The sequence below is a fragment of the Pelodiscus sinensis genome, chromosome 11 (assembly GCF_049634645.1).
Source record: "Pelodiscus sinensis isolate JC-2024 chromosome 11, ASM4963464v1, whole genome shotgun sequence".
Taxonomy (NCBI): Eukaryota; Metazoa; Chordata; order Testudines; family Trionychidae; genus Pelodiscus; species Pelodiscus sinensis.
Window position 1 is genome coordinate 48037111 of NC_134721.1, and position 17532 is coordinate 48054642.

At 47.5% G+C, this 17532-nt stretch overlaps 1 protein-coding gene and 1 long non-coding RNA gene across 5 annotated transcripts in view; one reads left to right on the plus strand and one right to left on the minus strand.

Moving 5' to 3' along the window:
- LOC142830987 (uncharacterized) overlaps positions 1 to 17532 on the minus strand; it is a 46463-nt gene that overhangs the window by 704 nt on the left and 28227 nt on the right. For 2 of the 3 annotated variants that reach the window (XR_012906568.1, XR_012906570.1), the window contains exons 2-3: positions 14957 to 15039; positions 13440 to 13614 (exon numbers count right to left, since the gene is read on the minus strand). This is a non-coding gene — a long non-coding RNA (uncharacterized LOC142830987). The remainder of the gene's footprint in view (positions 1 to 13439; positions 13615 to 14956; positions 15040 to 17532) is intronic. The other variant, XR_012906569.1, reaches the window with a different exon arrangement.
- Positions 3687 to 17532, plus strand: part of ISY1 (ISY1 spliceosome associated protein) — a 32157-nt gene continuing 18311 nt past the window's right edge. Inside the window, exons 1-8 of one of the 2 annotated variants that reach the window (XM_006117590.4) lie at positions 3702 to 3767; positions 3811 to 3839; positions 6307 to 6329; positions 9198 to 9249; positions 11535 to 11600; positions 12394 to 12436; positions 15387 to 15499; positions 16422 to 16539. In XM_006117590.4, coding sequence (XP_006117652.1) covers positions 3837 to 3839; positions 6307 to 6329; positions 9198 to 9249; positions 11535 to 11600; positions 12394 to 12436; positions 15387 to 15499; positions 16422 to 16539 — 418 coding nt within the window. In that variant the 5' untranslated portion in view covers positions 3702 to 3767; positions 3811 to 3836. Of the gene's footprint in view, positions 3840 to 6306; positions 6330 to 9197; positions 9250 to 11534; positions 11601 to 12393; positions 12437 to 15386; positions 15500 to 16421; positions 16540 to 17532 lie in introns of both variants that reach the window. The other variant, XM_006117591.4, reaches the window with a different exon arrangement.

Here is a 17532-nt window from a genome sequence, read left to right on the forward strand (position 1 = left end):
TCTACTCCCAGTCCTGGCCCCCCAGCTCCACTCTCAGCAGCCCGGCTCTGGCCACCAGGCTCTGCTGCCAGCCCCCGGCCACCAGGCTCCACTACTGGTCCACCAACACCGGACCCTGCTCCCGTCCGCCAGATACTTGGCTCTGGCCTGCTGCCTCAGTTGCCAGGCTCTAGGCCTCAGCCCCTACGGTTGAGCTCCTACCCACCCTGGGGCTCTACTCCCAGCCGCTGACCCAGCTCTCTGATCCAGTAATACCTGTGGTCCTGCTGAACTAGTTTTTCCCCAGGAGTGCTCCAACCCCGGAGCACACACAGGGTCCCAGACCATGCCAGAGTCCACAGATGTTGCCAGACCAGAGACTCCTGGGGTAAAGAGGTTCATGCCATACACTAACGCTACGTCTACATTGGCAAGATTTTGCGCAAATATTCTTTAACGCAAGAGTTTTTGCGTTAGAGTATTTGCACAAGAGAGCATCTACACTGGCATGTGCTTTTGCGCAAGAGCATCCGTGCCAGTGTAGACGCTCTCTTGCACAAGAAAGCTCCGATGGCCATTTTAACCATTGGACTTTCTTGTGCAAGAAATTCATGTTGCCTGTCTACACTGGCCTCTTGCGCAAGAACAGTTGTGCATGTGGGCTTATTCCTGAGCAGGAGCATCATAGTTCTTGCGCAAGAACCACTGATTTCATACATTAGAACGTCAGTGTTCTTGCGCAAGAACTCCCTGCTGGTGTAGACAGGCAGCAATCGTGCCAATGTAGACACAGCCTAAGAGTATATCTACGGAGCAGCGTTATTTTGGAATAACTAATGTTATTCTGAAATAATAAAGAGCACATCTACACTACAAGCCTTTATTTTGAAATAATACCAAACTGAAGGACTTCTTTCGCCAACTCATGGTAACCCTCATTTTACAAGGAGTAAGGGAAGTCAAAGAAAGAATGTTCTACCTTTGACTTCCTACTGTGTAGACAACGCCAAGAGCTGAAATAAGCTATTTTGACTTAAGCTACTCAATGAATGTAGCTGAAGTTACATAGTTTATTCCAACTTTAGCCCTGTTGTGTAGACGTACGCTAAGGTACATTTTTCAATATTTGCTTTTATTGCTGCTGGCTCAGGTGCTGCATTTTGCATGTTGTCCTGCCTGGACATGTGTTTGAGGTATTCTCAGCACAGAATTCAGCAGTGCCAGGTACAGAACTGTGTACAAGTTGTACAACACTTTAGAAAGCTCTTTAAAAAAAGCTAGAGTGTACAAAAGTATACATAAAGCAAAAAATGTTAAGATTGTCACTATATAATAGTGTAGTAATAATAATACTAAAACTCTTTTAATTGCATAGTGGTAGTACTAAAATCTCCAATTAGGCTCCCTTTGTGCCAGCTATTATACAAAAACAAGAAGCCACAATCCTTGCTTGAAGATCGTGATTGAAGAGATTAAAATGTAATTGTCTGAAAAAACATAAGCATCTGAGAGCCAGGAAATTCATTGTTTCAGTTACACTTGAAATACAAAAATGCAAAGCAATGTTACAGTACCCCACACATACAGCTGTCTATCTAGGTGTGCACATAGTCCTCATCACTATAGACTTTGAGTACCTCCCACTCTTAGCTTTAGCTTCATTTCCTAACTTCATGGAAATTAATTTTATCTAAAAGCAGGTATGAAAGTACAGCTAAATTATGGAGCAGATCTTTAGCATGTGTGAGTTGGCATACATTTCCACGGTTTTTAGCTAATGTCAATGGAATTTTGATGATTTAGTGAAGGGTCTGCAGTACCATGTTAAAATCTGAATCCTGGATTAGGCCCAGCATCTAAGGATATTAATTCCATGCACTGCAGACTTCCATTTGTGAACATCATGCTCAATATGGTTTACTTAGCAGGATATATTTAGCTTAACAATGAGCATTTGATAGGCTTCAGATGTCTACATCTTCAGGGTGTTAAATCGTGGTGAAAAATAAAAATGTAACATGGCTGTGGCATCTCCAAGGTTTGATATTAGAGGAGTTTATTAGGGAGGGGTGTTTTATAAGTCATGGGTACACATGCAGTACATTGGTACTGTCAAAAAATTTTACCTTGAGGGACAAATGCTATTAGGGAAAGGAATTGCAGTCAAGAGCTAGGAGTTGGCTCTATGTCTTGCACTGCTCCTATGGGTAGCAGATATTGTAGCTGGGGGAGGTTGTGCTTCCCTGCACAGCCTTGTGTGGCCCTATCTGTATTCTGCTCCCCGACCAGGCCCCTTCGTGTGCTGTTCTTAGCCCTCTGCCCAGATTGACCTACCTCCTGCAGAGACTCAGGGCAGCTGGTGCTGGGACCACACTGCCTGCCCAGGGTTGTGGGGCTGGCTGCTCAGAGCACCACAGCTGGGGGCACTGCTACCTGGCACTCTAGGGCTGGCCATCTGATGCACTGGGGATTAGGGATATTAAATCCCATTTAATTAATTAACTGGTTAACCATATAAACAGGGGGCAGGCAGTTCACTCTAAGCACGGTGCCCCCTTGCAGGGCAGGGGGTGAGAGACTTCCCACCCTCCCAGGCCAATTGACCCAAACAGCTGGTAGTTCTCTCTGAAGGGGAAGGGGTCAAAGACTTCACTGCTCCTCTCATCCCCAGGCCAATCAGTGTCCGTAGGCAGGGAAGCAAGGAAGTGTCCTGGCTCTGCCCCTCCCAGGGTGGCCCAGGGCCACTTCAGAAATTTCTGAAGGTTAGGTTAACTGCTGTCCCTGCAAGCTCAGAGCTCTGTCAAACCAAATTAGTTCCATCATGCTCACACTGACATTAAATTTACAGATTTGCACAAGTATCAGTGGGCATGAACTCCAGTGTACACCAGGACATCAATCCTAGTTGGGGCCTCTGGGCCCTAATGTAAGAATAAATTAACGTGGTTGCATAACAACAAAAGATAATAGATGAGGGCATAGTTTGGCTCATAGACACACATTACTGAAGAACACGATGTGCAAGATGGATAGAATTTCACTGCCACAGGACAGAGGGCTGCCAGTGAAGGAGAGTTTGTTTCCGTGCAAATAAAGCAAATGTGCAAGGGGATCACAGTCAATACACAGAGAAAACTAGAACACTAACGTCACGGCCTTTAGCTGTCAGCCTATGCGGGAGGGTTGTGGCGCGAGGGGTTTGCACTGAGCTATCGAGAAGGCCGGAGCGAGCTCTTGCGCGTTGGCTGTGGCGCAGGGAGGGGGCAGAAGAATATAGCGAACGGCCTGTGCTGACGGGAAACTTAGACCAGGGGGGAGCGAATGGATCCGGCCCGCAGCCGCCCTGCCACTCCCCCGCCCCCAGGCCAATCCGGGTCTGCGGGCAGGCCTCCTAGCCCCGCCCCTTCAGAGATGTGTGACGTGCGCCCCTTTTAACAATCCTCCCCAGGCACGAGGCAGCTAAATCCCCCCGAGGAGCGGGGCCTCAGGGCCGGGGAAGGAGCCCAGGCCAGCCCCGCAGCCGTGAGGTGCAAAGCTCTGGGGCAGGATTCCTGCGCATGCGCCTTCGAGCAGCTTCATTGCGAAACACAGTATTGCCTGCGCGTCAGCATGCTAGGGGCACGCGGCCGGAAGTCTCGCCTGCGGCACTATCATCTCGCGGGCAGCTGGGACTGTGATAGAGGGGGAAGTTCCGGTTCCGCTGACACTGGTACCTGCTTCCTGCTTAGCGCCGCCTCCGCAATCTGCTTCCGGGGCATTGTCGGCTCGCGCTGGTCTTTGGCCGGCTCCGCCCAGGCGGCGCTTCCAGTGGCCGGAGAAGAAGGCGCCGCTCGCGGCGGCCGGGAGCAGCGGGGATCATGGTGAGTGACGCGCTGCCCCCGCTCTCCAGCCCCCTCCGGCAGGCCTCGGCCCCGCCCCGCCTCCCCGCGCGCGCGCCCAGGCCCCGCCCCGCCGCTCGTGCCTCCAGCCCTGGGCCCGCGCTAGGGGAGCCGGGCGCCGCCTGTCAGAGCTTGCGGGGCTGCCCCGCGCTGCTGTGCCTGTCTGCGGGGCCAGCCTCTACCTGGGCAGCATCCCCGTCCCCCTCCGCGCTGCTGCCTTGGGGAGCCCCGGCCGGTGCTCGTGGCCAGGCAGCTTTTAAACGCCTCCTGCCGGGGCCTGGACCCTCCCACGAGTCCGAGCCCCGCAGCACCCCAGAGCTTCCGCCCTGGAGCCCGCGCGCGCACCCAGGGCTCCCCGGCCGTTCGAATCACAGATCACTTTTCAATTCACGCGATCTGCCTCGAACCCGAACACCCTCCCCTGGCCTCCTTCCCGCCCCTCTCCAGCGCCCCGCCTCTCCCTCCATCCCCCTCCTTCCTGAATTGCATTCACTTTCACTGGGCTGGGGTAGGGGCTGGTCTTGGGCCAAGGGGTTTGGAGTGTGGGAGGGGACACCCCGAAGGTAGGGAGCTGGGGTGAGTTCTGGAGTGGTTAAGGGGCTAGGGCATTTGCTTGGGGTGCACAGGTTGGTGGGTTCAAATCCTGCTCTCCTTGGGAGTGGCAGGCCAGCCAGCCAACACAGGTTAAAGGACCCTCTGAAGGCAGGGGGTGGGTTTGGTTCTGGACCGGCTTAGGACAGAGGGTAATAGCTAGGTAGCTCAGGGTGCTGGGTTCAAGGCCCAACTATGCTGGGAGCCCCCAGGCTGCCTCAGCAATGGAACTGGCTCCAGCATTAGGAAGGCAGGATAAGGGACATAGTGAAAGTAGGGTGGTCTGGAGTGAACCAAGGGAGTGCCACAGTGGTGCCACCTTCCCTTCTGCCCACCTTGGGAGTGGCCAGACAGCTGCCTCAGGGATGTAACAGTGGGGTTAAGGCAGGCTTGCTCCTGAAAGCAGCTGGCATGTACAGGCAGTCCCTGAGTTACGCGGATCCGATTTACGTCGGATCCGCAGTTACGAACGGGGTCCTCTCCCTGGTCTCCCGCAGACCAGGGAGAGGAAGCAAAGCGGCGGAACACGCGGGCAGCGGACAGCCACAGCGCGTCTGGGCTGTCCCGCTGCCCCCGTGCTCTGCGGCTTTGCTCCGGACGCCTGTGGTACAGCAGCTGGGGCGCTGCCGGTTGGTCCTGTAGCGCCGCTCTGGGCGCTACTGGACCAAACTGGCAGCACCCCAGCTGCTCTGCCCCAGGCGTCCCCAAGTCAGCCGCTGCTGAAACTGACCAGTGGCTGACTACAGGAAGCCCCTGCCCTGGGCTTCCTGGAATCAGCCGCTAATCAGTTTCAGCAGCAGCTGACTTGGGGATGCCTGGGGTTCTTAAGTTGAATTTGTATGTAAGTCAGAACTGGTGTCCAGATTCAGCCACTGTTGAAACTGATCGGTTTCAGCAGCAGCTGAATCTGGACGCCAGTTCCGACTTACATACAGATTCAACTTAAGAACAAACCTACAGTCCCTATCTTGTACGTAACCCGGGGACTGCCTGTACAGCCATGGCTCTGTGTGCTGCCCCTCATCTACCAGCACTGGCGCCACAGTTCTCCATTGACCAATGGGAGCTGCAGGAGTGGTATCTGCAAGCAAGGGCAGCATGTGGAGACCCCCTGCAAACCTCGTGCTCTGACTCTCAGGGGCTGCAGGGATGTGTCAGTCACCTCCAGAAGCACAATTACCACAGGGATAATGACTCCAGACACAACAGGTTCGGCATTTTAGAACTCACTACTCAAAGAATTAAATGTAAGTGTAAAAGAGAAATGAAAGTTATGAAATGCACAGACCAGTCAAAAACTAAAACTAACCCACCTTGCAAGCAGTAAAAGTAGTAACAATCCCCCATGTATGTGACAGGTCCAGAGATGAGAAGGAAGGACAGTATGTGTTTGTGAGAGTGACAGACACACACACACTGTGTGAATGTGACAGATTTGCATTGCCTAGCTCCCTTCATCCCCTTCTCTCTGTGTGGAGATGGGATACAGGAGTGGGGGGGACAAGGGACACCCTGACATCAGCAGCACCACCACCCCCCTCCTCTCCCTCCCACACCCTACACAGCAAGCAGGAGGCTCCTAAGGGGCAATTCCAAGGCAGAGGGCAGGAGTAGCATGACAGTGGGTGGAAGGGCAACTGAAGTGCCAGCACTTGACAGCCTCCTGGCCAAACCAGTCAGAGACTCCAAGATCCTTGTCAGAGACTCTAAGATCTACCGGTAGATCCTGATGGACTGGTTGGTGACCACTGCTCTAATCAAATTATGTTGGGTCATGGGCATCAACAATTATCTTCAACTGGGTCATGAAAAAAAAGTTTGAAAACCATTGTGTTAAGCTGTTTCTCTCTCATTTTAGGCTCGAAATGCAGAAAAGGCTATGTAAGTACAGCTCTGAGCTTGGTTGCATTGTCATTCAACATGTCTCTCATGGTGCATGTACAGCTCTTCCAGCTCCTGCTTACAGTCTAAATTAAGTACTTATTGTTTCACAGTTGCAGTGCATGTGGGTGTATGTGCGCAGGTGAATCTTTCAGATATGTATTTTGGTGCATGACCCCATGGGCAGTGGGGGAAGGTAGCTTAAGCCACGCCCCCTTCTGCCAATAGCCACCTCGCTTCCCTGAGACCATGCCCTTTCAACAACCTCCCCCTGTGACAAGGTGGGTCAGCCCCGCCACTATCCACCACGAGGGGACAGGGGCGCTGCGGGGGGATGTTACTGGCACCAGGGGGGACGTCACTGGCGCGCCAGGCACAAGGGATGACGTCGCCGGTGTGACGGGCGCCAAGAGAAGGAGGAGACCCGCGGAGAGGGAGGGAGACGACGGGGGGGAGGGGAGGTGAACGCGGAGTAGGTACGGAGTCCAGGGGAATGGAGGAGGGGTAAGGGTTTTCTCCGAGGAAGGGGGAGCCCAGTGGCAGGGTTGAATGTTGGCCCAGGGTTGGGTCGTGGAGCCCGAGAGTGGGCGCGTTTAGGGGTACGCCCCTGCCTACTACCACTGGGAGCGCGGTTCCCAGTGTCAGGGCCCTGGGCTGGGGTCTGCAAGAGTGGGTGGGCCCGGACCCCCTTCCCTGCCACCGGCAGGCGTTTATAATGTGACTTAAGAAGGCAAAGACCTGCTCCTTGTGAGTCTTGTAATTGACAAGGGGTAGAGTGCACCCCAAAGCAGTCGGGGCACACCAGACGTCATAAACTAACGAGGTGCGGGACCCGAATAAATCAGGACCTGTAACACCCCCCCTTTAGGGTTGCCAGATACTTTCACAAAAATAGTAAATATTGCAGGAAATTGGTTGAGCCAAAAAAAAAAGGCGGGGGTGGGGAAAACTTGTTGAGGAAGAACAGCCACACCAAAAAAAAGTCACTATGCCTTTAAATCCCCACATTGCCCCCACCAGATGCAGCAGGGGAAGACTGTCCCAAGCGGCCTTCTGTCCAAGAAAAAACAGAAAATACCAGACATTTTATATGTCTGGTATTTTCTGGTCTTTTACTGGACAGAGGCCACAAATACCGGACTGTCCAGGCCAATACTGGACACTTGGCAACCCTACCCCCTCTTACCCAGCCAAGCCTTGCCCAACCCCAGCTGAGGGCCAGGACTGCCACGCAGCATGGCCTCAGCCTTCCCTGGCCACTGAGGAGCCGCGTGGCGCAGACCCAGCCCCTCCCAGGCTGCTGGCCAGTGGAGACAGTTTCCCTTGTCTACATTACCCACTACACATGAGGTTAACCTATTAAATGGGGCAAGTGAGTGGGGCACTGTGGTCTGGCTGGAGTGGCCACCTTTGAGGGAGCCAGTACTCAAGGGGAAGCCGGTTTTCAAGCTGCTGCTTCTCTATCAGACGCTCTCACCTGCCACCAGCTGACTGCTGCCTCTGTGGCAGGCGGAGGGGATGGGCTCCAAAACTGGGTGCCCACATGTACCGGCTCCCACCTGTCAGAGGCAGCAGGGTGAGGGGGCCTACCCTGTGGAAGCCAGCACAAATGGGGAGCCAGCTTAAAAGTCAGCTCCCTGCATGCACCAGCTTCCAATTCCCTCCCCTCCCCTCTTTCTGTCACTGAGTCAGAGGCAGTGGGGTAGGGGCGTGTAACTGTGTATGCACAAGGACGTTAATATACCTAGTTAAGACTTACCGGGTTAACCAGTTAAACATTCCCATCCCTATTCATGAGGTGAGCCCTTGCTTGAATTATCATCAGGGCTCAACAAATAATACAATCTACTCGCCTTTGGCGAGTAGATTGTATCCCGGAAGAGCCGGGTTCGGGCGATCTGCGCATGCACCGAATGATCTGCGCATGCATAGTTCACTGGACAGCGCGGCTGGCGAGCGGGGCTCGCTGCGGTTCGGCAAGTCCTGATTATCATGGTACCTATGCTTCTTATAATGTTGAAGACAACTTGACAGATAAGCATGAATTTTACAGAATTGCTAACTGTGCGTTGGAGACGTGTTAATCTAGGTGCTAATGTGTTATCTATCAATGAGGTGTGTCAATTTGAGCAGCACACTTTATTCTGTTTTTAGTGTTGCAAAGTACCTTGTCATGTGAGTGTTTCTTAGCTCACTGCAAAAGTGAGGAAAGAGTTTTGTTCTTGGTTTTTTAATTTACAGGGGAAACTAGTGTAGAAGTAGGCTGGAGTTACACTGCCATGCAGCCAAGGCTTGATTCAGTCCCTCAATCCCACAACGGAAGCACTGCAGCATTATCCCATTTATATCGTCTACCCCTGTGCTTATTAGCTCATTGGAGGAGCACTATTTTGAAGTAACCTTGGGAAGAGTGAGGAGCATAGTCACTTTGTTCTCGGGGACAATGGAGGGATGGGTTTCTGAAGAAACCCTGAGTAGTGGTGTTGGAAGAGATACTAGAAGAAATTTTTGACATACCTGTTTTTAGAAATAAACAAGTTATGTACATTAATCAGCCACATAAATGGAGTCGACCTGAGTTGTTGTGAGAAATATTATTAAAACATTTCTTTAAAATTCACAAGCTTGTTATCCTTGTCTCCCTGCCCCTCTAGCTGGCTGTTGGTACTGCTAATATTAAGCTGCACAAAATTCTTGATTGAGTGACTTCACTAGTTAGTAACTGGTGTTGACCACTTTGACTGGTGGTTTCTTCAGTGTTGGAATGGAAACAGTAGCTATCCTTTTCTTTTAAAAATATATAACATAATAATATTGGAATGAAGAGATTCAAAAGTAAACTACAGTAATTTCCTTTTTTCCTTTCAGGACGGCCTTGGCAAGATTTCGCCAGGCTCAGCTTGAGGAAGGAAAAGTTAAGGTAGGTTGGAGAAAAATAAGTCTTTTATGATATTTTAAAAGAATCACCAGCAAATTAGTCCTTCCCTCTCAGCACCTAATGCAAAACCTCATGCAGTTCTGCTTCAGCTGTGAGCAGAGGGTGTGTGACACGTATAACTGCTACATGAGGGCTAGGTGGCCATCACTAGGAAAGGGGCTTACATTGGGAGATGTTTTGCAAGACAGTATGGTAGCAAAACCCACAGTTATTGCTGGAGACGGGCTGAAAAAAAACTGTGCTGGAGACGTGGATCGTATTTAAAACAACTTCTAATACTGTAGATTGGCCATATGGCCAAAGCCAAGTTGACATTTCACGTTAGAAGCGATATACTTTGATACTAGAAGTATAACAGGGAGATACAATCAAGGTAATTCAGAAGGCAATTCTAAAAATATAAATGCAGTGATAGAAGTTTCCTTATGCTAACTGGCTGTACATTCATTCATGTCATTGGTTTTGATCATGGGCTTTCTTTGGCTTCTATCCCAGTCAGCCCAGGAAAGCTAGAAAAATCCTTTTCATAATCTTTTCACTTCCCTAGTATTGTACTATCAAAGTAGCAACCACTAAGTATACCGTTTTCAGGGATACTCCAAACTCGGGGCTTGCACATGACACAGCATGCTGTGCTGTTGTTCAGCCATGTGGTGTCTTATATAATATCTCTGCTTAAATTTAACCATGCACATTAGGAGAAACTTTTAACCTCCAGATCAAGTTAGATTGGCACATGACTTGAAAAATATTTTATTTTAGTGACTTTATATGGTGTGCAATCATTGATCAAAAGATTGTATCCTGAAACTAAAACAGAACCTGTAATCTAAGCCCTGATTGATAACTGACTGCACAGGTGGAGTCATGCATTGACTGCATTGGCGTTCTCTGTGGGTGCAGGACTCCACCCTGTTCAAGTGAATTGCAGGATCAGGGCATTGGAAGGTTTTGGATTGATGTTTATTTCTCAGAATAAGGAAGAATTTCTTGTTGGGAGGAATTTTTGTCAGGAGGACACTAACAACCTACCAAAGAGCTTTGTTCTGGTGTTATATATTTTGCATCTTTTTCCCCAAGAACTGAAGAACAATATAGAACAATGCAGTAGAAAACAGTGCAGTTGCAAATAAAGCTCAGAACAGGGGTTCTTTCGGGAGTTTCCCAGCTAAAGTGCTGATGTGTGTTTGGGGAGGCTGTTCCAAACATAAGGGAGACATAAAACACAAATGTGGCATAATATGAAAGTAAGACATGGGAGGGGAGGGTAAGAGTAGGAGGAGTGATAGTGGCAAATATGTAAGTAGGAAGACCTGAAGGTGAGGAATGCTATGAACATATGTATGGAATAACAAAAGTCAGTGAAATGATATAAACAAAGGTGGCAGAAAAGGAAAATTACTTTTTCAGAAGGATGAAAGGTCAAAAGTGGAAGCTGCAGTTGTTAATGCAGAAAACTAGAGGATGGACTAGACTATCAGCAGCAATTGGATGTGGAGATGTAGAGAGAAGTAATGAAATCTACCAGTGTGAGCAGAGGAGTCAAAAGGGATGCTACACTTGAACCACACTGGACCATTGCTAAGTGATTGAAAATAGAGAGAACAGGGTCTGGAGAATGATGGGAAAGGGTTTGAATCAAAAGATAACAGGCACTATTTTATACATGCTGGGCTAGAATTGGTGGCTGTGTTCAATAAACTTTTTCTTCAGGGCTGTAATGTTAAACGTTTAAAAATGGGGTGGAAACAGACAAAACTTGAATACGGAGACACGAGTAGCTGATTTGCCTGGGGCTAATCAAGCAACAACCTGGCCATTTTAACCTCAGAACATAACCTCTGTTGCTTTTGGAACATGTCAAGCTTCAGTATTGGATGGTTTGAAGCTTTACATCAGGGGTGGGGAACCTAAGACGGGGATGCGGCCGCTGGCTTGCCTGGATTTGGCCCCCAAGGCTCAGGGCTACCCCCCAGCCTTGGGGAGTTTGCACTGGTGCTACAGCCCCTTCTCCCCCAACCCACCCCCTGCTGTTGGCTGGAGCACACAAAATCTACTAGCTTGGGCCCACCTAGGCTCTGGTGTGCAAGGGGAATGTGTGGGGGGGTCTTTTTCCTTCTCAGTTGGGGGCCACATCCATGAGTGTTTGTGTTTTTTGCTTCTCGTTTATGTGTAGCCCCGACTGATTTTTCTGTGGGTCGGCTGCCCCGGACCCAAAAAAGGTTCCTCATCACTTCATTACATGTTCATGTCTTTCTCTCAAATAGGAACGAAGACCTTTTCTTGCGTCAGAATGTAATGAGTTACCTAAAGCTGAGAAATGGAGGCGTCAGGTATGCATTGCTGTATATAGACAGTGACCATCAGGCTTTTCTAATTCTCTAAAGCAGGGGTGCGCAACCCGGGGGTCGTGGCTGTCTTCCTCAGGGGATGCAGCGCTGGTCCGGCCACCATTTTGTTTTCTCAGCTCGGCGCCTGACGTACATGCGGGGGGAGTGGCAGGGGAGCAGACTGGCACTTTAAATTAAAGGGACCACAACAAAATGTTCCCAGTTCTGCTGCTGTTTTCCTCTTGCTTTTGCTCAAAAACAGTTTCCCGGCCCTAGGGGGTCGTGAATTAAAAAAGGTTGAGCACCACTGCTGTAAAGGATGTACTGATAAATAATCAAATAATGGAATTATGCATAATTTTAGCTAAGTATTTATGCAATGTAAATTGTACTGAACACTGAACTAAGTCTAATATTTCTCTACTGCTAGAATTATTTTCCTTAGCTTTTGTGTAAACAGTTACATTGAGGATTGACTGGGGTCTGAGCTAAAATAGCGAGTCATATTTTAAACTTAATGACCAGAAAGTTAAAGAATACACTACAGGTTATTGTTGGAAGAAAGGTGTAGATGCCAATACAAAAAAGTCATGGATGATACATTTTCCAATACAGCTGTTTCTTTAGAACTTCAGTCATTATAAATCATGTTAGTGCCCAAATAAAACTTTAACACCTTATTGATATTTCAAAATAGTTCTCTTAAGTATGTAGAATGATTTGACAGTTGAAAGTAACCTGACTTCTGATTCATCAAGAAAAACTAATTTATGCATAATTGTCTTAATCTAAATAGATTATTGGAGAAATTTCCAAGAAAGTGGCACAGATTCAAAATGGTAAGCATCTTTTAACTGCAGTTAATTTGCATGAAATTTCTGTTCCAGTATCCCTTAACTCACTATTGCAATGTTCCTAGGTATAAAATCATATTGGGTGCTGTTTTTAACTTGTGCATCAGTGTCAAAATAGCATTGCTGGGCAGAGGTCCTGGTGACTATTTTAATTCTCAGTATCTGACACCAGAGCTACAAGGATCTCCACTTCTTCAGTAGTGCATAACACTTGTTTCTAGCAATAATAGTTTGATACTGAAACTAGAGATGTAAGCGAGTAGTCGACTACTCGCATCCCCCCTTCCTCCCTCCCTCACTTCCCTTATCGTCTAAGGGACCCTGGCTCACTGGACCCTGCATGAGCCAGAACTGAGCACCTTCCCTTATCGACTAATATACAATTAGCCAAGTACCTGCCTCTTAATATCCTTAACTAAAACTGTATCATTGTGGTTGTCATCTTACCTCTTTCCCTTATATCAATTCTGACCTGATTTTAGTGGGTGCTTTTAAGAATATATCTCAATTTAAAAAAAAATATTTTTGGTAAATATTTACCACTACAAATCTTCTTTGTCACTGGAATTATCTGTACTAGGAAATTTAAGAAGCTATGACAACTGCTGCTGTTAGGAACCTCTTTCTGTTTTCAGGAAGAGCTACAATAGTCTACTTAAATAAAGAAGAAACGTCCATCTAACTGTGCTGTTGAAGTTTGTCTCAAGGTTTCATTCATTTCATTTTATGAAACTGTTGATGTTTAGGTATCAGTATTCAACTACAAATATTGGTGGAAGAATGAAGTTAAATGACACCTGTGCATTATATGCCTGATCACCTGCCAGGACTAAAAATGGATAGGCTAGTGGGTTTAGGAATAACATACGCTAAGTACTGGTCATTGACCAGTGAGCAGACACTTTTGATCCCTGTTTAAGATGCTGCTTCCTGGCAGGGTAGATAAAAATGAGTTTCCTACCAAAAAAAAAAAAAGGAAGGTCAGTACCTGATCCTGTTCTTTCTCTCTGAGGAGGTGCTGGTATGCTTATAAACAGGGCTCAACACATACGCTTATCTATTCACCCGTGGCGAGTAGATTTCAGCCGGTCGCCCCGTTCATCGGTGGTCCACACATGCACGGTACGGGGCTGGCGAGTGGCCTTCTCCGCAATCGTCGAGCCCTGCTTATAAAAACAGATTTTTTTTTTTTTTGGAGGATAAGGCAATACGCAGCATTTATTAAAAATGCTGAACCACTGTTAAAATCAGTACAAGTTCAACCTCCCAAATCTGGGACTCTCTGATCTGGCAACATCCATGGTCCAGCATGGTTGTTGCTGGACCAAAGAGCCGCAGGTGCAGGAGCCAGCCGAGAGAACGCAGGGTGTACGGAGTCCCAGCTGAGCCAGCAGCATCTAGGCAGGGGAACCCCAGTGTCAGCAGTGCCAGGCAGCATTGAGGAGCTCGCTTCCCTCCTCGCCCCCAGGGAATCCCAGTGTCAGTGAGGCCAGGTGGCTGGAGAGCCCCTGGTAGCAGGGCCAGTGACAGCAGAGAACACCCCCCTCCCCCCCCGGAGCAGCGGGCCTAGGATGGCCAGGCAGCTCTGACCAGGAAACCCCAGGCTGCAGCGGTGCCAGGCAGTGGCTCAGGAGCTTCAGCTGGGGAACCCTGGTAGGAGGGTCAGGCAGGAGCCGGTGAGTCCTGGCTCCAATAGGAGAACCCCAGCTTCAGTGGAGTCAGGTAACCAGAAAGCCCCTGGCAGCAGAGCTAGCAGTGGCCAGGGATCCCTGGAAAACTCTCTGCAGCAGCAGGGGCCCACGGTGACTGGGCAGCCCAGGGCTGGGAAACCCCAAGGAACTGCTGGAGGTAGCAGGCTGGTGGTGGCTAGTTGGAACCTCCAGCGCAGCCTGCGGGGAATTTCAGCTGGGTCAGCTTTAATGGGGCAGCGGCCCGGTGGGGAGCCCCAGGGAGAGGAGCCGTCAGCAGGCATCCAGCAGAGGAGCCTTCACCTTCCCTGATCCGGCAAATTCCTTGGTCCGGGATGGCTCAGGTCCTGAGGGTGCTGGACTAGGGAGGTCTAACCTGTATGTGCAGATACAGTCTCTCACACACACCCATCAGTAGCTTCTGCAGTTGGTGTTGTAGTTACCTGTCCTTATTGCCTGAGTCACTCTAGTGGCAGATACTGAACACAAGTGAGAGCCGGGCCTCTGTTGGACTCATACTAAAGCTCCGTTGTTTCAGAACAAACCCAAAGTCCCTTGGGTCTCGCCCACTTTTTAAAGTAACAGATTTTCATGTAGGCCTGTGGACTTTGCTGTGTCATGCTTGGATCATTATCATTGGCATTTTGTTTTAACAGCCATCCTCCATCTTATCTCATATCTTGTTGATTTAAGGCAAATGCCCTTTGCACTTTAGGGTCATCACTGGCTATCATAGTCTCAGGATGATGATGCTAGCATCTTCATTTCTGTCTTTTGTAATTTGTTGGTGTCTTTTCTACTCACATACCACACGTACCTTATTTACACACCGAACATGTACCTCTTTCACACACAACAGGATGATGATTTCAGAAGCAAACTTCGTATAAGACAACAATTCTATCAAGGCAGAACAGAACAAAGCAATCTTCAGTATTACTAAATCAATATATTAATTTACATTGACAGTTCCATCAGATGAACTGATTTTAGTACAGGTTTATCATAAACTAAGGTAAACATTTAATTCCCAAAACTATTTTAACATAGAGGGCGCAGTGTGCTTAAATTAACTCTTTCAAGCCTCCAAACTACAAGTTATGAGGCAAGGCCTCCGGTTAAAGCAAGAAAACTGGTGGATCACCAACAGGAGTTTGGGGAGTTTTCCCCATAGAGGAACAGACAGAAAAGAGGATTCCCAAAATGGTTAATGTAAGAACTTACTGATTTGTTTTTTTATCTTCAAGCTGGTTTAGGTGAATTCAGAATTCGAGACTTGAATGATGAAATTAATAAACTCCTAAGAGAAAAGGGACACTGGGAGGTTCGGATAAGGGAGCTGGGAGGTCCTGATTATGCAGTAAGTATAAAACAACTGTGTTGGCAAACATCTCTGCAGTTAACTGTGAATAGCTAGCAAAGTGAAAACCCATCAACCCAAGACTTGAAAATTTAATCTGTTGTATATTGGATGACTAGTGTTTCATAGTGCATAATACAGATGTATTAAACACATTTGGTTACTTTTCCCAGTGTCTAGTATTTCAATGTTAACAAATTTTATTCAACCTCTAAACATGCTGAATAGCATGTTAGATAAAATAGTGATGACCTATCTTTCTCCCCTCTCCAGGTTCTGAAAATGACTATTTGATTACTTTCTTTCAGCACTGGGTTGATAAGAGAAGGCTAAGGCTATTAGTACTTTTTGTTCCAAATCCAAAAAGATGCACAGACTCCATTTGTCACTTTCTGTGGTGCCACTGTCCTGCATCATGTCAGTCAGTGTGTAAAGGTGTTTATCAGAGAGCAAATACCCTAACTGGTTATGAATCATTTGACTTTTGACTTTAAGGTCTCTGACACAAAATCAATTGTAATTTGTGCTAATTTATATACCTCTTTTATTGAAACATAGACTGGTAAGGAATCATGTAGGATACCAGATAGTAAACTTGTATATGGGATTTTATTGCCATTTTGTTTCTGTGCTCTAAAATCCAGCATGTGGGGTGAGTAGGTAAGTCCGAGTGTGGGTCAGAGTCATGTTTTGCACAGTCCTTCTAACTGCTTGGTACTCAGTAAGAGAGAGAACATTTTCTCTTTTGGAGGAAAAAAGAAAAGATTGTTGTATGGGTTGCTACTCCAGAATCATCTGACACAGATAGAGAGCAGTTTTTTTAGCCTAGTAAACCAGAGCATGGATAATGCTAATTAATATAGGGAAGGAAAAATAACAATGGATGGGAGCAAAATTATTTTTATCTGCTTTCTTTTTAAAGAGAGTTGGTCCTAAAATGCTAGATCACGAAGGAAAGGAAGTTCCAGGAAACAGGGGCTACAAATACTTTGGAGCCGCTAAAGATTTACCAGGTGTCAGAGAGCTCTTTGAAAAGGAACGTAAGTAACTTTATCTGCTTTTCAGAGTTTTGTTATTTCTGTAGTGATGTTATTTCTAGAAGCGAAGTTTCTAATGCTTCAAAATTATGACGCTTTCAGCCAGAGTAATATCAGAATAATTTCTCAGTGGGTACGTCTACACTTGCACCCTAATTCGAACTAGGGATGCAAATGTAGGCGACCGAAATTGCTAATGAAGCGGGGATTTAAATATTCCACGCTTCATTAGTATAATCTTGCCCATGTGCTATTCTGATTGCCAGCTGATTCGAACCAGGAAGTGCGTTCCGGGCCACGTTAGTTCATTTTTTGAGGAGTAATGTTAATTCAAACCAAGGGGTTTGATTCGAACTAATGCAGCCCAGGGCTCACTTCCTGATTCAAATGAGTTGGCGATCAGAAAAGCGTGCAGGCGAGATTATGCTAATGAAGCACGGGATATTTAAATCCCTGCTTCATTAGCAATTTCGGTTGCCTACATTTGCATTCCTAGTTCGAACTAGGGTGCAAGTGTAGATGTACCTTAACATCTTTCCTGTTGTACAAAATGTGTCATCTGAAATATGCGGTGAATCCTAGGGGAAGTGGAGAAAAAGAATCTCTTGGTGCTCATATTAGGCTAGTGATCCATCTAGTCAAACATTTAACTCGTTATAGCTAAGTTGCCATCCATTAAAAGCTCTTTCCTTGACTGAGAAGAAACCCATTTATTTACATGGCTATTCTATCACAGCCATGATTACCTTCACTGGAATTTAATAAAATTGTTTTTTCTGCACTCACAAAGCGGAATGAATACAAAACATTTGAGTAATTCTTTCAAACATGGACAGGAAGATAAAAGGAGAAACTGAGTGTCTGATCTTCTCTCTTTCCCTGTTTTGCATTCCTGTATCTTAGTATGAAGTAGGGGCACACTACTTTTCTAGGTCAGAATGGCATGCCTGTAAGCTCATAAAACTAACCTTTGGTTAAAACTGTGTGACACTGTCC